Source organism: Cyprinodon variegatus, unplaced genomic scaffold (assembly GCF_000732505.1).
Source record: "Cyprinodon variegatus isolate N-32 unplaced genomic scaffold, C_variegatus-1.0 Scaffold97, whole genome shotgun sequence".
Taxonomy (NCBI): domain Eukaryota; kingdom Metazoa; phylum Chordata; class Actinopteri; order Cyprinodontiformes; family Cyprinodontidae; genus Cyprinodon; species Cyprinodon variegatus.
This window is the reverse complement of record NW_015150550.1, coordinates 68,408-87,088: the sequence shown is the minus strand read 5'-3', so window position 1 is coordinate 87,088 and position 18,681 is coordinate 68,408. Positions and strand designations below refer to the sequence as shown.

The following is an 18,681-nucleotide window of genomic DNA, read 5'->3' as shown; positions in this document are numbered from 1 at the left end:
AAAAAAAGTATGTAATTTAAAACTATTGAAAACAAATATATCACTTTAAATCACACTGAGAAGGTCTGGGGTCTATTTACAAACACAAGCTGCAGCATCTTCCCAAAATGCCATTTATAAACATAAAATAACAAAAACCTTGCTCAAATCGTTGGCATAGGATTTTGCCGGATATCCTTTTTTTGCATTAAAAATGATCAGATTTCGAGAAAAAATATTAGGTCTAGAGCAGAAGTTTAGTATGATGCTCTTTTACCATCAGTCCGGAGTGTAATGATACAGGGACTCGAAGATATACAACCTCCTATATATGCAAATAATACTACCTCTGAAAAAATGTGTTATAAGGACCTGATATACAACAATGAAAAGGTGAAAATCCCTTTTATATGATACCAAATATGACAGGTTTAAACAAAAGGATGGGTGTCAGAGTCAACCATGTCTGTGCTCTAGTGTTTAGATTTCTCTCACACGTAGGGATTTGTGCAAAAGGTATCTGTTGATTGTTTTAGAAACACCAAAGCCTCATCTTGTTTGGGATTTAATAATAAGAGTAAAAACAATGTTCAACCTTATTTTACAGATGGTGCTCATACTCTTACTGGAATTGGAGGGCTCAATAGGGTAAAAGCAGGACTAAGTATAAATCTGTGTTAATTAAGATCTTTTCACTTGTATGACCCTTTAAAGCATTTTAGACCGTCTGGTTTTTAGTCTCTATGAGGTTTTGCAATCATGAGAGAAAATTCCTTTGCTATTAAACCACTTTATAAATGATTTGCCTCTGCTCTGCACATGAGCCAGTTTTCAGCTCTATTTGGAGGATGACGCAGGTTTTTTTGCAGCTGCTATGTGACCGTAGCAATCTGCAGAGGTACTATCCAACTGTATGTCTGACACCCAGATAGTTCTCCATCTGAAAAACAGTCCCTATGTGCTTCACTACTGGGAAACACTTTCAAGTTTCATAGGAGAGGTATATGCACCAAATGCAGAATATTGACCTACTGAATAAAAATATTGAAAACTAAATAATAAACTACCTCTCAAACAAAGCAAATAATTCACAATTATCGCCAAACTTAAAATTTTTAGCAAGTTAAATATATATTTCACAAACTACATACAATCAAGTGTTTATTTAGTTTGGCAAGCTAAATATTTAGTGCTAAACTAAATATTTATTTACCAAGCTTAATATTCTTTTTAAAACTAAATATTCAGCTTTCAAATATGTAAATATGCAGTTCCAATCTAACTGTTTCAGTCAAGCTAAGTATTTATATTCCAAATTAAATATTTAGTTTACAAATTCATATTTAGTTTCTAAAGAAAATATTCTGGAAATAAATATATAACTTGAGATATAAATACTTATTTAACAAGCTATATATTCAGCACTAAACGTAATATTTAGTCAGCAAGCAAAATATTCATTTTATAAACTTCATATTTAACTTTAACATATTTAGTTTCGATCTGAATGTTTAAGTCGAGCTTAAATAAATATTTCGATAGCTAACGAAATGTTTAGCTTTTGAAATGAAATATTTAGTTTGTGAAATTAGTATTGAATTTGAACCTAAATATTTGGTTAGTAAAAGAAACAAATAATTTGGAACAAAAGATTTTGTTTTAAAGCGAAATATTTACTTGTTATTTTGAAGGCTAATATTTAATTTACAAAATAAATCTTTAGCTTGGACCTAAACATTTAAATGTTTACTTTGTTGTTTATTAATAAATAAATATCTAATTTGCTAATTGCTTGTTTAGTGTGGAAATGCATATAGTGACGTTAACACCCATCTTATTACATGTTAAATAACCCAAAATATTGATGTGAATGTCTAAATAGGTAAATTTACAAACAAAACCCATGAATACTTTGGTCAAAAGTCACCCAGAATTGCTTTTAAAATCCTTCTAAGGATGAGTTTTGCAAATTAGGCTTTGGCTTTAAACACTGCAATACAAGAATCAGATTGTTTTCCTAACAATAAATGTTGTATCTTTGTATCTCTCCCAATTATATAGACAATACATAAATAAATGAATAAAGCAAAGTGTCTCACTACAATATATTTGCGTTATAAGGAAAAATAAGTGATTGAATAAAGAGCTGAAATAAACTCACAGACACCATCGGTTCTATCTGCAGTGCGAGTCCAAGCCACCTGCCGGGTCTCCATGATGACCTGCACCGTAAGTCGCTCCGCCTTCTGCCGAAACACCGTCATGACAACGCCCATCTCCAGATCCCGTTTGATCAGGATCTTCTTGTACTCAGTCATCTCGCCCTGTGACCCTGAGCGAGCCATATCTGCAGCTGAGACAGCAAGAAAGAAAGTTTCTGATGTTACTTTTAATGATCCCATGGCTAATTTAATGTTCCAATACATAATGTTCCCATGGCTGGATGGGAGCTTTAGGATGTAGTGAACGTTAGTCAAAATACATTGTAAGTATGCAAAGTATTAATGTAAAGCACCTTGTATCCCAATGTCATGATCTTGGCACTGATGTCTGGCTTAATTACTCATTCCATTCACCTGTCTAACTCTGCCTGGTTACTCATTACCTCTCATCTGATCCACCTGCTCCTGCCTCTTTTCAGGGCGCTTGCATCCAGTCATCAGAGCCAGATTATTCTTGTTGTCTCTGGCCAGTGGTGAGAGTGTTTTTAGTGTACCTAAGTGTTTCTGATTACCCCTTAACCACTGAGCCTGCCTGTTCCCGTCTGAACGGATTGCCTGAACTGTCTTTGGACTCCTGGAGCTCTGAGCCTGCCTGTTCCTGCTTTGATCTGTTTGCCTGAACTGGCTTCAGACTCATGCATGTTCTCTGAGGCTGTGTCTGGAATACTCTGGGAGGCGCACCGGCTGGATCCTACCCAGGACAGGCTGAAATATTAAACCAGGTTAGAGACTCACGCGTTCACATCATCCTCCATTAGATTTACGTTTTCACTAACATGTGTTTCCTTTTACAAAGTTTCCTCTGATAGACATCCTAGCTGCTGTTACTCCAATCATCCATTGTTTTAATAAATACTTTTTCAACTATCCCACTGTCCGTCTTGTCTCGAATATTGGGTCCTCTTTTCTGAGTCATGACACCCAGCAATTCCCTGCAACATTTCAGACTCTAATCTTGTGATGTGCACAATCTGATTTAAAGCTGTGTGTGAGAACAAAATGCATCTTTCATTGGAAAGGTTGTAAGTGCAATTCCTGCTTTATGGGTCCAAGTATCCTAGGTGAGGATGAAGAACCCAAGATCAGTCTACCGACAGTACATTTGTGAATGAGGCTGAGTGTAAGTCTCTAACAGAATTAATGGGAGTCATAAATAAAGAGAGCACCGAGATGCACCCAGAGATGAACGTTCTTTCTCCAGGACCCAGAGTGACAGTCTGAGCTTTGCATCAGCGATTTTATCTCAAGGAACAGCCTGCTCTCTAACCACTGAGTCATCACTTCCTATAACAAGCAAAAGCCTGATAAAAGCTCGCCAAACCTTTTCAAAAAGCTCCTCAGAAAGATGTCTGTAAGCAGGTGACCTGAACAAGATGCTGGTGTTGATGGATCTGAGAGCTTCAACAATCCCCCAGAATGAAGCAGTGATGTTTAGGGCTGCACTAGAATATAAATATCTAATAAAATACATATATATGAATAAATAAAAAAAATGAATTGAGTAGATGTTTTTATTTGATATTTGATACATGATTAAAATATCAAACCTACAATTAAATTTGTATAATGCACAATTACATAATACATGTGCCATTAAATGATGCCACAGGCTGAAGCGTTTGGGAACGCCTGCTCTACATGGCTCATTATGTCTCTGTTGGGTCTGGTTCTATGTTTTACTTATTTCTGTATTATTTCAGCAAAGAGGCTTCTAAAAAAGTGCAACTTAAATGCAGCAACACTTCAATAGATTACCAATGTTAATTAGTTCTATATGAGTTGTGATCTTAAGCTCCTCCCTCTGCCTGCATTAGAAGACATCTGCATGGCATTGGAACATTTTCCCTTCAAACCTTCAGAGCACTGTCCTTCTCCTGGAGGAACAGTCCAAGAACCAGTCCATGGTTCTACATTACTGGGTGCACTGGCTCCGGGTGGAGGTTAACATGAGTGAGCATATCCCACACATGTAAATGTGTTTAGTTTCAATTTAGACAGTTTTAATAATTGATCTGTTTTATCAGTTTGAGTTGAAACCTTCCACAGATGGGTCAACTAAATCATTCAGAACCTCCAACAGGATCTGGAATAATTTAGTTTTTCTCCTGATCCAACTCAAGAGTTTTGTTTTAATTGACACTGAAACAAAAGCCCATCTGTCAAAGTGAAACCTCAGCCCAATAAAACAAACTCAGAAGAAGACTGTCAGCTTAACTGGGTAATCAGACAATCAGAACCTCTGTGGTTCTAAGTCTCCCATACAGAACCACATCTCAGCGGAAAGAAAATATCAGAATGTTTGTTCCCAGAGTAAAACTACCAGTTAAAAGGGAACAAAATAGGAGATGGTTGATTATAACAGCACATTTCTAAAGTGCTTTTTCATTTTCCTGCATAAACAGGTTCTGAAAAACTGCTTAGTAACATAAGAAGCTTGTTTCAAACGGCAGTTTAGTTGGTAAATAACAGAAAGAGAACCCGTTAGTCAGAAAACAGGATGGAAACATTCGCTGGAAGTTCTTTCAAATATGGACGTCATCATGTAGATATTCCGTTTCCATGAGACCTCATCATTTTACAGGTAATATAAACATTTTTCCTCTTTTGCATCACAACTTGTTGGTTTTTATACATAAAGAAATGGTAAATGTTCTGCTTTTAGCTTCCAGGTGCAGCTGCCATGAAGGGATGCGCTTAAGATTAACCCTTTAACCCCAGAGGAACTGCTTAAACCACCATCACTCCCAGGGAGGCTCTGATCTTCTTAAATCAAGCAAACCTTCAGATGTCAGTGCTTCTCAGAGCTCAAATCCAAATTAAAACTTATTAACTAATAACTAATTTTAGATTAAAAAAGTAAAGTGTTGGTTTGTTTGAATTTTTTTTCTGTGTATCTCAAACCAAAAAATGTTTACATTCATCACATTTATTTTTTACTAGATATATTTAAACTTCCTGTTTCCTGAAAACAAGAAGACAGAGTGAAATGAGAAATAATTTTACAGTCTATTTCTTACTGGGTGGATATGCATTAAAAAAAGAAAAGAAAAAGAAAGTTCAGAGGCAGGCATGTACTTCCCTTTGAAACACAAAACTAAAGTTCTTCTCAACAGTATGAAGTACTGACCTAACATTAGAAAGATGAGAATCCACCCAGAGAGATATCAATATGTAACAGAATCGTTTGCCTGAGCTTTGTTATCTCCACCTGCCGCCTGCTGAGCTTTAACTCAAAAACCATAAAGGTTGAGACACACCAGCAGAAACAAGAGAGCGTTATGTAACGTAATGAGCTGGCCACTCAGCAACTTCCTCAAAAAGCCTCAGCGGGTCCCACAGCATGAATAAGACCAACAGCCAAAAATCTGACACTTTTAAAGCAGGCAGAAAGACTGAAAATTGGATTTACTGTCCTTATCTAGAATATACTGATCCTTTTTATGTTTAGTATCTATAATTTTACAGGAAATTAAATAAGTAGGACCAAAAAAATTTGTGAAAAGTAAGACTGAGAATATGATCAGTTAATATTAATGAGTGTTTCATAGTAAATAGTTAAACTTAAGTTAAAAGTTAGTGTTAATGTGGTTCTGTGGAGCTGTTACCAGCAGTCAGTAGCCTAACTTGCAGTGTTTAGTCTCTGTTTGGGGAAAGAGAATAAGGTTCTGACCAAAGAGTGAAGCTTAAAGCTATTCTACGAAGTCAGAATTCTGCCAAAAATGTAAATAAAAATAAATACTCATATGTATTAAATACATATGTACATAAATTACCCTCCATGCATATTTTAAATTATTTATATATGCTGAATTCATACATATGCGCTCATAGTACATTCTCTGAGCTCTCATGCTTTATTTCAACTCACCTTTAGTCTCTCTCCTACTCGGGCATGAGCCTTTTTCTGGTTGCTCTGGTGAAAGGTTGTCATTATTTATATCAGTATTTATATTATTTATTGATCTGAATAGTATGTATTTCTGTAGATATAAACATAAATATTTTAAATTTGTATAGAGAGTTGGGATCCATGTTTGTCGTCTATGGTTAAATGTTTGTGCGTTGGTTTCTGACATGCTTTGCTACTGTTACTGGTACCAATAAGGAAGAAAGTCTAATGTCTAAAGAGGTGGGATTTCCTGTAGTAGCCGATCAAAGTCGTCTGCAAGACAACACTTAGAAGGAGCATGCTGCAGTGCGTGTGTTATACTGGAGTCACGTGGTACTAAGTCTGCACGTGTAACACACTGTAAAGTAGTTAATGTGTGTGTGGATCAAACAAATGTGCTGGCATCAGTATTTATTAGGCATACGTCCTTTTGGCAGAATACTGAATCAAAGATAGCTCAGATCCACAGTAGATTTCTGATAGGAAATTCTAATATTAAACCCAGCTTGGTCACAAAAATAATTCAAGGTTATCAAAATGAGATTAAGGTATACTGTTTTATTGATTTTCACATATTTACTCATATTTTCAACAATAAAAGGCAAAGCAAGGTTATTACTAAAGCACATTTTGTGGCACAGCAATTTAAAGTGCTGTACATGAACAGAAAAGAAAAGTAGATGAAAGAAACACTAATAACTAAACAGAAAATTAATTGTTGAAACAAGAGGAATATAAAAAAAATAAAAGGATTTATAAAAAAGAATAAAGAAAAAATGAAAGGAAAATGTATGCTTTTCCAAAGATTATGATAAAAAATAAGAGTAGTAGTTAAAGAGTAATTAATTAATTGTAATACCTAATATTGTATTCAATTTTTCCCTCATTTTTTTTCATTACTCTACTGCTCTTTGTCAACTTTTTTGCCTTAATATTTTTCTTCCTAGCTCCTCCTTTACACCTTTTTTTTTGTCAGGCTATTTTTCTTTTCTTACTTAAACTTTTTTCAACTTTTCTTCCTATTTTTGTTTTCTTATCACTTCTTTTTTTTTTTTTTTTCGTTAACAAAATTCATTACTTGTGTAATGAATTTTTTTTTGAAAAAGCACTGTCTAATGTTTTACATACTGGTGAAAATAATTTTGACCTTAATCTTATCACTTCTTCTATCAATATTCTAAAACAGAGATGTAATACAATCACAATACCCTTAAGAAAACATCAGAACACTTATAAATGTCCAACTAACAAAAAATATTATTTAGAAGGTGGTTGTATTTATATGGAAAATTGGGTCCACCCTGTTATACTTATGTATAAATTATAATGTTTTTTTTTTTGTTTGTTTTTTTATTTCGTTTTTATCCCTGAACTAGTTTGATAAAAGGTTGATAATAAAAATTCTATAAATTCTAAAATTCTACACTACAAGCAAACATTTAACCAGGTGAAATTTACGCCCTCCTATTTCCTACTTTATGGGTTCTTGCCTCTTTCATTTCTCTCTCACTCTCTCCCTTATATTTTCCAGAGAAACTTTCATAAGTTCAAACCCAGCAGTCAAATACACCCAAGCCTTAAAGTCTATGTTCACAAATCACTTAAAAACTACATATAAAAAACTGATCTTTAGACATTTTATTTCTAATTATCCTGGCATGTGCTGCCTTTTTGTTGTTCTGTTCGGTACAAAAATATTGTTTTATTTTAAACCCAACTATAGTAAAACAACTTAAACCCAAGCCCCATTTTCTTTACCACGGCACAATGAATGTAGATAACACTATTAACGAGAAACAAACCTTTATCACTGGATACGATAAGGATAAGCTCAGTGTAAACATCATCAATTAATGAAGACCATAAAATCACAGAATGGCTTCCTGTTGGTGATGACAAGCTCACACTGTTCTATTTTATAAATTTTTTTAAGGGTGGAGCCATCTGCTCTTCTTCTACCTGCATCATAGTGATAAGAGCGGCAGTTCTCTCACACCTTATAATGTTACAGAACAAAGGAACAAAAATACAACTCGAATTTGACATTTACAACAAAAAAATCCAATAGATAATAAAAATATACATTTCCAGATCTATTACATAACAAATCACTGTATTATCTATTCCAGACCATTCTGTAAAAGTTCAAAAAATATCCACTGGACTTGGTTTCCAAGATTTGAAGACGTTTGGTTCCATTGTTAGCCTGTAATATCTTAAACCTGTCTATGATTCAGATATTACAGGCTAACAATGGAACCAAACGACCCATTCATGGGATTGCCATTTGCATGTTTCCAAGCGATACAAGGCTTTGTCTATATAAGACTTAAACTCACTGCGGATCCAGACATTTGAATTGAGAAAGCTTCCTGGAGAAGTGGCGAAACGTCTTCAAATCTTGGAAACCAAGTCCAGTGGATATTTTTTGAACTTTTATGGAATGACTATGACCTGGATGACTGAGGATCTTCATCAGCATTCCAGACCATGTTGGTCCTATCCCAGCGTAGGGTATGTTATGTGAGTAGGCGACACAGTGTTTCAGTATTTTGCGTGCTGCATGAATCAATGCATGATTCTTTAACTTTTCAGCAAAGCCTTATAGAGTCAGTAGATAAATATGCACCTGATCCATACACTTCAGCGAGATAATTGGCATCAGAAATTAGTCAGAGTTGCACTCGAATCAAAAAGGGAATATCTACTCAGTCACAGCGGTAAGCAATCATCAGAGATGTTTAGTAACAAAGTACAAATACTTCTTAAATTACTTAAGTAGAAATGTTGGCTATCTATACTTCACTGGAGTAAATAATGTTTAGACAACTATTTACTTTTACTTCTTACATTTCTTTGCAGTTATCCCTACTTTCTACTTCTTACATTTTGAAAATAGACCCGTTAGTTTTGTTTCATTTAAGCTTATTTTTCTTATGGTCCGTTGGTATTTTAAAAAGTTAAAATAATTTGTTACATTCAGAAAAAAAAAAATCTTTGTGGTTGGACTAGGTCAAGGGTCTGCAACCTACGGCTCCAGAGCCACATGTGGCTCTTTGGACCCTCTGCAGCGGCTCATAAAGTGGCTAAAATGTATATAAAGACCTAAATAATGTACTACAAAATAAATACCAGTCTTAAAAGCTTTAGTGTTTTTTATAAGATGGATAAGAAGGACATTAAAAGAACCAAAAATATGTTTTTAGAGTCACTTTCCTTTTAATTAGCTTGGAATTTATGTGTTTTAATATTATTTTAAAAGATAAAATACATACATTGTTGGTTGTTTAAGATGGCAACTCATTTCCTATACTAGATAATTAAAAAAACAAATTGTTTTTCTAAAATGTCAATTACTTTGCGGCTCTAAACAACTTTTACTTGGTCAGACTTGGGGCAAAATGGCTCTTTGGATATGAAAGGTTGCAGACCCCTGGACTAGGTGCTGCACCATCTTATTGTGCGCCACAAACGAATATAAAAGTTTTTCAAGATGAAGCAGAGTAAAATTTAACACCGTTTCCATTAGTTGTAAAACTTAGAAAATGAAGTATAAGGATGTTATTATCCAGAAAATGCTCCTTTAATAGGGTAGTGCAGTAACCACTATAAGGTTTAAAGCAACTGTCCTTTACACTTTTTCCTGCATTACTTTTACACTTTTACTTGAGTAAAAAGCTTAAGTTGATACTACAAAAGAGTTTTAAAACAGTAGGATTTATACTTCTACTTGAGTAATAAGCATTCTGACACCTCTGCCAATCATAGCCTCATTCGTAATAGGTGAGTTATTGAACCAGCACAGTCACAGCCCTGTACAAATCCCTCACTGATTCATAGTGCACAAGTCAGGTCGGTGCTTTTACCAATTAGAACTACTTGGTGAATCACTCCTCTGCAATATTTCTCTGTATTTCTAGTGGGTAGGCTTGACAAAGCCAGGCTGCTTTAGCTGTTAGTCAGCTTAGAGTAAGAGATGTGGTTTTGTGAGACGGCGAAGGTTCCACTCCTGACCAGCTCAAGCCAACTTTAATTGAACTTAGAACCTGATGAATCAGTTACGATAGTGAATGGATTTAATTTGTTCACACAACATATTCATTCATGTGAGCGACTCAGCTGCTTTAATAGCTGTTAATAGCATCACACTCAAAAGCTCTCTGCAGTGTGGCTACAGGGATAACTTTTGCTGAAACCAGTTTTTCCAAAATATAGACTGTCAGAGATGTCTGGTCACCCTCTGACATAAATACTTTAACATAATCAATTAGGACCAGTTCCTGTGAAAAATATTTGGAAATCCGTACTGCAGGAACTTGCATTGGCCTACTGCATCTTTTTAAAGAGAACCACATCGATATCCACCAAGTTCACCTGGTACCAACATAATGATGCCATTTGTACTTTTCTTTGTTAAAACATAATATAAATGCTAAATAGCACTGCCTATTTTGATAAACTTTTGCTATATTTGTGATTACATTTTTTTTCCCTATAATCTGTGCTCTTCGTCTGCACTTTAAAACAAAAAAGCAAATAAATTAAAATAAAGCTAAAGTACAAATCTTTTTTCCCTAACTCCATTGTTCAGCTTATAACAGTTAATTAGCTTGTTTTTCAACCTTTAAACAGTTGAGAACAACATAAATACTGCCTGCCTGTAAAATGAGCAGCACCTATGCCCATGACAAACCGTTTAGTTTATGCTTTGTTCTGTAACATGTTAGAAAATAGTTTTATATCAGAAAATATTTTTTGCCATTGTATCTGTTTCGGATTTTGTTAGTCTGGAATCATCATCCCTTTCTGACTTTCATCGGTTAAAATTGCGTGGTGCTGTGGATCATTCTCTTTCTACTTCCCAGTTCTGTTCTAATTTGAGTTGGTATGTGAAAAAAAAAAAAACTTTACTGTCAGTGAAACTATAAATAAATGACCACATATCTGAACAATCATAGTTGCTTGTTATTGCAACCTTTTTACATTGTAAAGAAATTGTGCCCTGAATTTAAATCCATCCCTTAGGCAGCAGCACCCAGAAACCAAACTGAGACTAGTACTTGTTCATCAATAGAATTTCTGATTTTCTTTGTTTAAATTATAACTTTTAGCTTTCTCTGTATAAATAAAAACTGCTAATTTTTTATATCCATCTCCATTTGTAAATATACATATTCAATACACTTTCTTACTATTTTTAATTGATTCTTTACTAAACATCCTAAGTACTTAGCACTTAATTGGCATTTACTTAATCGGATTTAGTAGCTTTAAAATAATTTTTTCATGTTAGCAGTTTAGGACATAAAACAGCGTTAAAGTAACTAAATATGATTAAGTAGATACCAAAAACAGTTGCATTATTTTTTTCAAAGTATTAATTCAGATGAATCCCTTCTAAACAATCACCATTTTAACAGTTTTACTAATAAAATAATTGTAAATGATACGTTTTCTGTTAATTTAGGCCTTGTTAAGCTGAAAACAGGACAGAAAAAAACCTGGCATAAATACTGTAATAACATACCAACAATTTGTAACAGTCTAGTGAAAACGAGCTAAATAAAACAAACTGGACAGGATTTAAGTCTCTGATTCGTACACTTAAGCGAGAATCAGCATCATGCATCCCTCAGTGGCAGCAGGAACCAATCACAGCCTCATTCATAGTAGGTGAGTTAATGATTATTTATTTAGCTAAGCAAAATAAAAAAATCTAACAGCAGAACCGAATGAAAAGGAGTCTATTCTAAAATAACTATTAAGTAATAAATAATTTATACCTAAATCTTCCTAGAATACCTGTGTTTATGGAGTAAATGTGCAGCTATGGTGTTCCCACTCAACAAAGCAGTGACTGTTTTTAGGTTGATGATTAGCTGAGATCCTCCCTTCCTCAGTAATGGGACAGTCCCTCTGATGGAGCTCCACCGCTTTCCTCATACTGACGCAGCAGCCGTTAGATCAGTTCGCACAATGTTCAGAACTAGATTAAGCATTTTGGGGTGTTAAACCGGAGAGAAAGAGAATCTTGTTTTGGAATTTTACAAAAAAGTGTTTCCACATAAAATATTTGCAGATTTTCATAAAATATTCAGACCCCTTCCAGATTTTTACCTAATAATAATATTCAAGAATTGGTTTGGGTATTTTTAGTTTTCTCACAGAATACTCAAAGATCACTAGACAGCCTGTTAATCCCTAAAAAGTTGGTTCTGTCCAACTGGTTGAACAAAATGTGCACGTTCATAAGACCTGGAATATATAAGCTAGCAGTTAAACTTGCCAAAAAGTCTTTGTCGACATGAATATTACACACTCTAAAATTAGGAGGATGGTATGATGGTTATACATTATGCAGCAGTAAAGACCACCATCTAACACACTCATCATTTTTTACCTTACCAGCCGTTGCTTTTTATGTGAACCAAGCAAGGCAAGTCATTAGATTAGGCTGATGCGTGTGCAGTACCTGGGAGGACTGGTCTCCTTCACGTATTCTTGTCATCAACATGTTGTATTGGTTTGAATCTGAAGCGATTTATATTTTACTGATCTTTATGAAGATTTCAGGAGAAAGTTGTGAGAAAATCAAAGAAATATTCCTAATTGTGAACTGAATTCCATTTAATTCAAGAAGATGCCATCCTTTAATGTTCCCAATGCAGAGGTCAAATCAGGAATCCGTTTCTATGTTAGTTCCTTTAGTGCTACCTCAAGCCAACTGTGCAGTAAGCAGAATCATTACTGGATTGGTTCTCATGATTTCTCTACAAAATAACTTGCTTCATGATTTTTTTTTTCTTTCTCAGGCAGCGGCCTGCAGCTTAGGCTTAGGTTTAAATTATGTTTTTGTGTGTGGAAGGAAGGGTTCTAGATCCTAGAGGTTACACCATCTTAATTGTTTAAACAAAATAAGCCCTCATTATCAAGTAGAGGTGAAAGGTACTTTTTCCTCCTCAGCTTTCTCAGGAACAAAACAAAAAAACGCTGTTGGGTCTTTATAATAAAGTGGATTGTGTTGATGGACCAGTCCAGGTTCTCTGAGGTGTTCAGTACTTTAAAGTTTGTGACCAGATTCAATTCTTCCCCACTGATTCTCAGGCTTGCTTACACCAAAGTCCTTGACTATCAGAAGTTGTGTATCAGTAGGGTAGCAGTATATTTAATCATTAGCAGTAGCCACCCACCTGGAACACAATGCGTGTAATATCAAAGAAAGCCTCAAGGTGGATCATTTGCCTTGATGACTTTTAGTTATTAAGGTCCATGAGTCATTTGAAGAATTGTTACAGCCCTAAAACAAATTCTTTATGGATCAGTGCTTCTATGTTCCTTTTGCATGCTACCGCAAACCTCTAGTCGACTTCGGCAAAAAGCAGCTGAAGGTTTCTTCCTGCTAAGTTTTATTTTTTCCTCTCCACTGTCACTACATGCATACTTGGTGTGGCACAATGCAAGTGAATATCTGCTGTCACTACATGCTCATCCAGGAGGAGCAAATCCAGCAAAGTCAATAACTGAATGCAATTAGCTGGTTTTCCAGATAGAATACTTTCCATCCATCTGACTGGATGATCTGATTGAATTGTCTTTATTAAGTGACTTGCTTGGGTTATGAATTAGTGCTACATAGATTAACTGAATTGAAGGATTGGGCAATCATGGAGGGCCACCATGTAGAGCATAAAGACCCCTGTTTATCTTTCCTGACCTCAAGCTCTACTTCAGACCTCCTCCGTCTCTGAGGACTTTCACCTTTGTCCACCATTTTGAGGTAAAGACAGCAGCTGTTGAAAGCAGCACGACCTGTATGAACACGAGCAAACAGTGCCGCTGCACTCATCAGTGTCAATAGAAAAACGACTCTTGATTAAAAACCCAAAATTATTGCAGAATAACAATAGTGATGTCAGTAGTTTACTAAGGTTCAAATCAGTGATGGTGGCGATTGAAGCCCTAATAATGATGATTAAGATGAAAAGCTCCTATATAGCACTGGTGAGTATTGGCATGTTAGTTGCAATTACAATACATATCACGATATTTGCATTGCAATACAATATTATCATAATATTGCAATATCGATATATATTGTGATATTTACCCAACTATCAAAATTGAATGTATAGATAAAAAAGCAAGTGCTTTATATTTTCATCTGAATCTTGGTTGTTTCTGATTTGAGTCAGTCTACGTCTCTACTACTGTGACTGTCTCAACTACAGAAATGGTGCTGCAGACTAAATAGGGGCTCCACAGCGCAATCTACCAGTGGCAGTGCAGAGTTAGCACATTTTCTCTCATTGTTTTAGGTAGAAATTAATAATATTTCTTTTAATAAATTGATATTAGGAACTGAAAGGTCAATATTAAATTGAGCAGCCGAGGATCATCATCGAATCGCCAAATAGTTTTTTTTACCACAACCCTAATACATGGGTACACCCATATCCATACATGGACAAATGTTATTAATAGAAGAGCAGTAACACACCACTCTACCTATTATGCAAAATATTACAAACTAAAATTATATATTTTTTTACCCCAAAACCAGCTGAACAAACTCTCTGATTGTTATTTTTCATCGAGGATTTAATTTAGTTTTTGATTTGGTTCTTTCTTCAAATATTGTAAAATAATTCACTTCATCAGTTTGTTCCGCGAATCTCACTGCAGTTCTGGACAATTTTAGTTCTGTCTCTGGGTTATTCACATGCAGCATGAAAACCCACTCAGCAGAAAGGAAAATGGCATGAAAGATGAGCTGCTTGGTATGTTTGGGCTGGATGTGTTCTGGGGATGAATCAGATATTTATTCATAAACCAGGTTTTTAGTTCAGACCAACAACTGGGCCACCTACTTCTGACGACAGTAATGACTGTTCACTCAGAGGAACCGGACATGTCAGAGCAGAGAGCAGAACATGACATCTGATAACACCTGGTAACAAAAGTCCAAATAAAATCATTTCTTCCTTGATATTTAGAACCAATGAGCAGCCAAAAGCCAACTAGTTCTACAGAGTCAGAAAAAAGAGAAAAAGTCCATGTACTTAATGAGGGTTAAATGTGGACCGAGAGCTTCCACAGTTAGTCTGTCATAAATGAGTTCCAAATTAATGCAAGTTTGTGGAACCATGAGGTCTACATTTTGTTTCCTTTGTCCACCAGGAATCCAGCTTAGAAATAATTTTTCATTTAGAAGTTAGAAATCAGTTAATCATGGAGTCTTGTTTTATAGATGGCTACAAGCCAGGAAGGCATGTCTATCAGATTACCCGGCCCCCATAACCACGTCCCTGAACCAGCAGCAAAGGCTCAAACAAGGCAGATCTTCTCAGTCTACATGGCAGTAGCCCTAACCTGACGCCGGCACAGTGAACAGACCGCAGCACACAGCTCAGCAATCTTTTGAATGATAGTCACTCATTAAACTGAAACCAGTGGACCATTAGAACGAAACCGTCAGATAAGTAGATGCCAACATACAGCAGGAAAGGCCCGAGTGGAGGCAGGCAGCCGCAGTCCATTTAACACCAGTTTCAATTTGTTGCTTTTCTTATTTTCCCCCTCAGTGTTGTCATTTCTTTCTCTGTGGTTGTTTCATGTGGTTGTAATTGTTTTTCATTCCTTCTTGCCCCAGTTTTTCAGGTTAAATGGTTCACATTTACATTAAACCTCTTTAGTTTGCGTCGCACTGATATGCCAGGCCTCCCTGTCAGTGCATTAAATAAAGGGAAGGGATTGACTTTAAGCACAGAACAAAGATTTTTTTTACGACCTCACATTGGGGAAATTCGACTGTATTTGCGGCAAAGCAAAGAAAAAAAACAAAAAACAGACTGAATTTCACATCATCAAAAACTTTAAAAGTCTGATTCCAAAACAGCAATCCTGAATTAGAAGAGGATGTGCAGTAAAGGAAAACCCCAAACTCCAAAAATAAACAGTTTGGCTAAGAAACAGCATCACAGATGAATTTAAATTAATTTGTGCAACATGCAAACCACAAAAAAAGTGCATCTCAGAGAAACGTTATACAGAGAAAAAAGGAAAAACTGTGAAAGATTCCACATAGATATAAAATGGTTCCAACAACACAGCTAATAAAATAAAGGTTTTTTATTTTTATTTTAATAAAGTGGACAGGAAGAACAGTTTATACTAGATAACCTATATACATATAAAGAAAATACTGTACAGTTATCAAAAATAGCATACTTAGATTAAAGAACTGTCAGTTGGATTATTTCAGTTATGTAAATTTGAATGTCATCAGAACATTTAAAAACTCTTGATAATAAACGCCAGTACTGTAGAGGGGTTCATGTAGTTTATACAACGCAAAGAAAACAGCTCAGAACCCAGAAAGGTCCAGTTTCCAGCGAAGGACAGAAGGAAGCAGATTAACCAGCTCCCAGCTTGTTTCTTTTTTAATTGTTATTTTACTCTCACAAGTACAGTGCAACGAAATGAACTCTCTGCATTTAACCCATCCCCTGGGGGAGCAGTGGGCTGCCATTGTGCGGCGACTGGGGAGCAGTGTGAGGTTAACGGTCTTGCTCAGGGACCCAGAGTGCAGGCTTTGGGAGTGGAGCTTGAACTCGGAACCTCATGACATACTAGTCATTAGATTCTCCTTCTGGTATTTTCCAAAAATATTTATATTTGTAATGGTGTAAATATTATGGCTTAACATACTCTAAAATAATTTCAAGTGGACCTCAGATTATTTTTTGTGTCGAATCCCTCACCTGTAGTGATGCAGTGTTAGCCCAGACTAGAAGCAATGATGCTTTTAATAAGGAAATGTTTGCTTCAGTCCTTAAAAAAGCTGAAACTGCTCTGATTTTCATCATATCTACTTCCAGTGATGTCCTGTTCTTCAGCATCAAAGTCTGGAACCAGGAAAGCCAACTTCTCCCACTGAACTGCCTCTAGTTCAGTGAACCAGGCCGTTTGTTCAACCCCACCCATGTAAATTGTTCACATCATCAAACGTGTTAATATTATTTTCTTTCTCTTTCTGCAAAAATTGTAGACATGGATGGATTGTCTTAGATAAGCAGGTATCAACCTGGGTTCTCTGGCTGCTTAGTATTCATTAAAGAGAAAATCTGGAGAGGAAAACTGTCTATGCAACGCCCTGAAGGTAAAAATCTAAACAGTTTGTGTCCAGAAGGTGTGGGCTCTGCAGCGATATAAAGTTCTGTGTCCTTTTTCCTGACTTTATTTATTTATGCAAAAACAGTCAAGTCGTAAATTTATTGAGATTAACAAACAGTATCCAGACCCAAATTACTGCTAGACCCAGATGAAGAAATAAAAACCTGCCTGACATAAAGTAGGTTAAAAGGCCTAATCTAAAGAAGTGCAAGTAAAGACGTGAAGCAAGTTTACTGACATCTACAACAGCAAAAGTGTCGAGGGGTTATAAATGGCCTAGTCAAAGAAAGGGCTTAAATATTACTGGGGTGCTGTGGTCTGATCAGGCTGTTTAAGGAACCAACCACCCCCCACCCCCACCCCACACCTCCAAAAAAAAAAAAGACAATTATAAATAAATAAATAAATCCATGCTGGTGATGTTTCATTAAAAGCACTTAATCGTTCCTGTTCTACTTACATTGCAGTGTAAGTAAAACTCCCTGCACAAGTATAATAAAGCAATTTATATGCATAAATCAAGCAGAACACTATGGCGATAGCCGTACTGCTCCACTTGTGAAAGTAAAATTTGTTGGGCCTTTTTGGCATCAAGACAATTATTGTTATTGCCACATCGCCAGACAGAACACTGTTTTAAAAAAAAAAACAAAAAAAAAAAAAAACACTTAATCTGAGAAACAACCAGTCGTTTTAGGGCTGGATTACTCTCTCACACAAAGCAAACTTGGCTTGGTAAATTTGCTTTTATACATCAAAAAGAATAACAGCAGTACTTTTTATCCCTTTAGCTTTTTGCAAACTTCTGTATTTCATAAAAACGTTTTTTTTTTTATTGAAACTGCTTTAATTTGAGAATATGGACCTCAGGCTCTACATTTTAAAAAGACTCCAAACAACAAGGAAATGCTAAAAAAAAAAAAAAAGCCCAGGGAAAAGGTTCGAAGGTCTTCCAGAAGCACAAGTGAACCAAAAAGCATCAAATGGGTCCAAAACAAAGAAAAATGTTCTGAAATCAGGAGCAGATCTACTCTGACACATCGGCGCTCCTGTATCCATAGATATTCTCTCATTGATTCTGCTGGCCTCTAATGCAGGGCCGGAAATAGATGGGGCCATGGCCACCCTTAGCCAATCATTGGCCACCCCTGTGGCCACCCCTACCATTTTTCCCTCTAATACAGACAGGGGCAGCAGTAATAATCTCAAGTGGAATATTCCTTTTATTTTTTCATATATTACTTACTATTTTTTCATGTATTCATAATTTCTTGACAACAAAAACACTGTGGTTCATAATCACACATCAATATAGTAACATTAAAGATGATAAGCACAGAATTCATGCTCTTTTCAGAACTAGATTTTGTGTTATATGGGCTAAAGAGAAAATTATGTAATAATAATAATAATAATAAT

General features: G+C 35.6%; 1 protein-coding gene across 1 annotated transcript in view; it reads right to left on the bottom strand.

The window, feature by feature from the left end:
• Positions 1–18,681, bottom strand: part of plcg2 (phospholipase C gamma 2) — a 47,307-nt gene that overhangs the window by 26,548 nt on the left and 2,078 nt on the right. The window contains exon 2 of the mRNA XM_015374107.1: positions 2,141–2,332. Within this exon, the coding sequence (XP_015229593.1) occupies positions 2,141–2,324 (184 nt within the window). The 5' untranslated portion in view covers positions 2,325–2,332. The remainder of the gene's footprint in view (positions 1–2,140; positions 2,333–18,681) is intronic.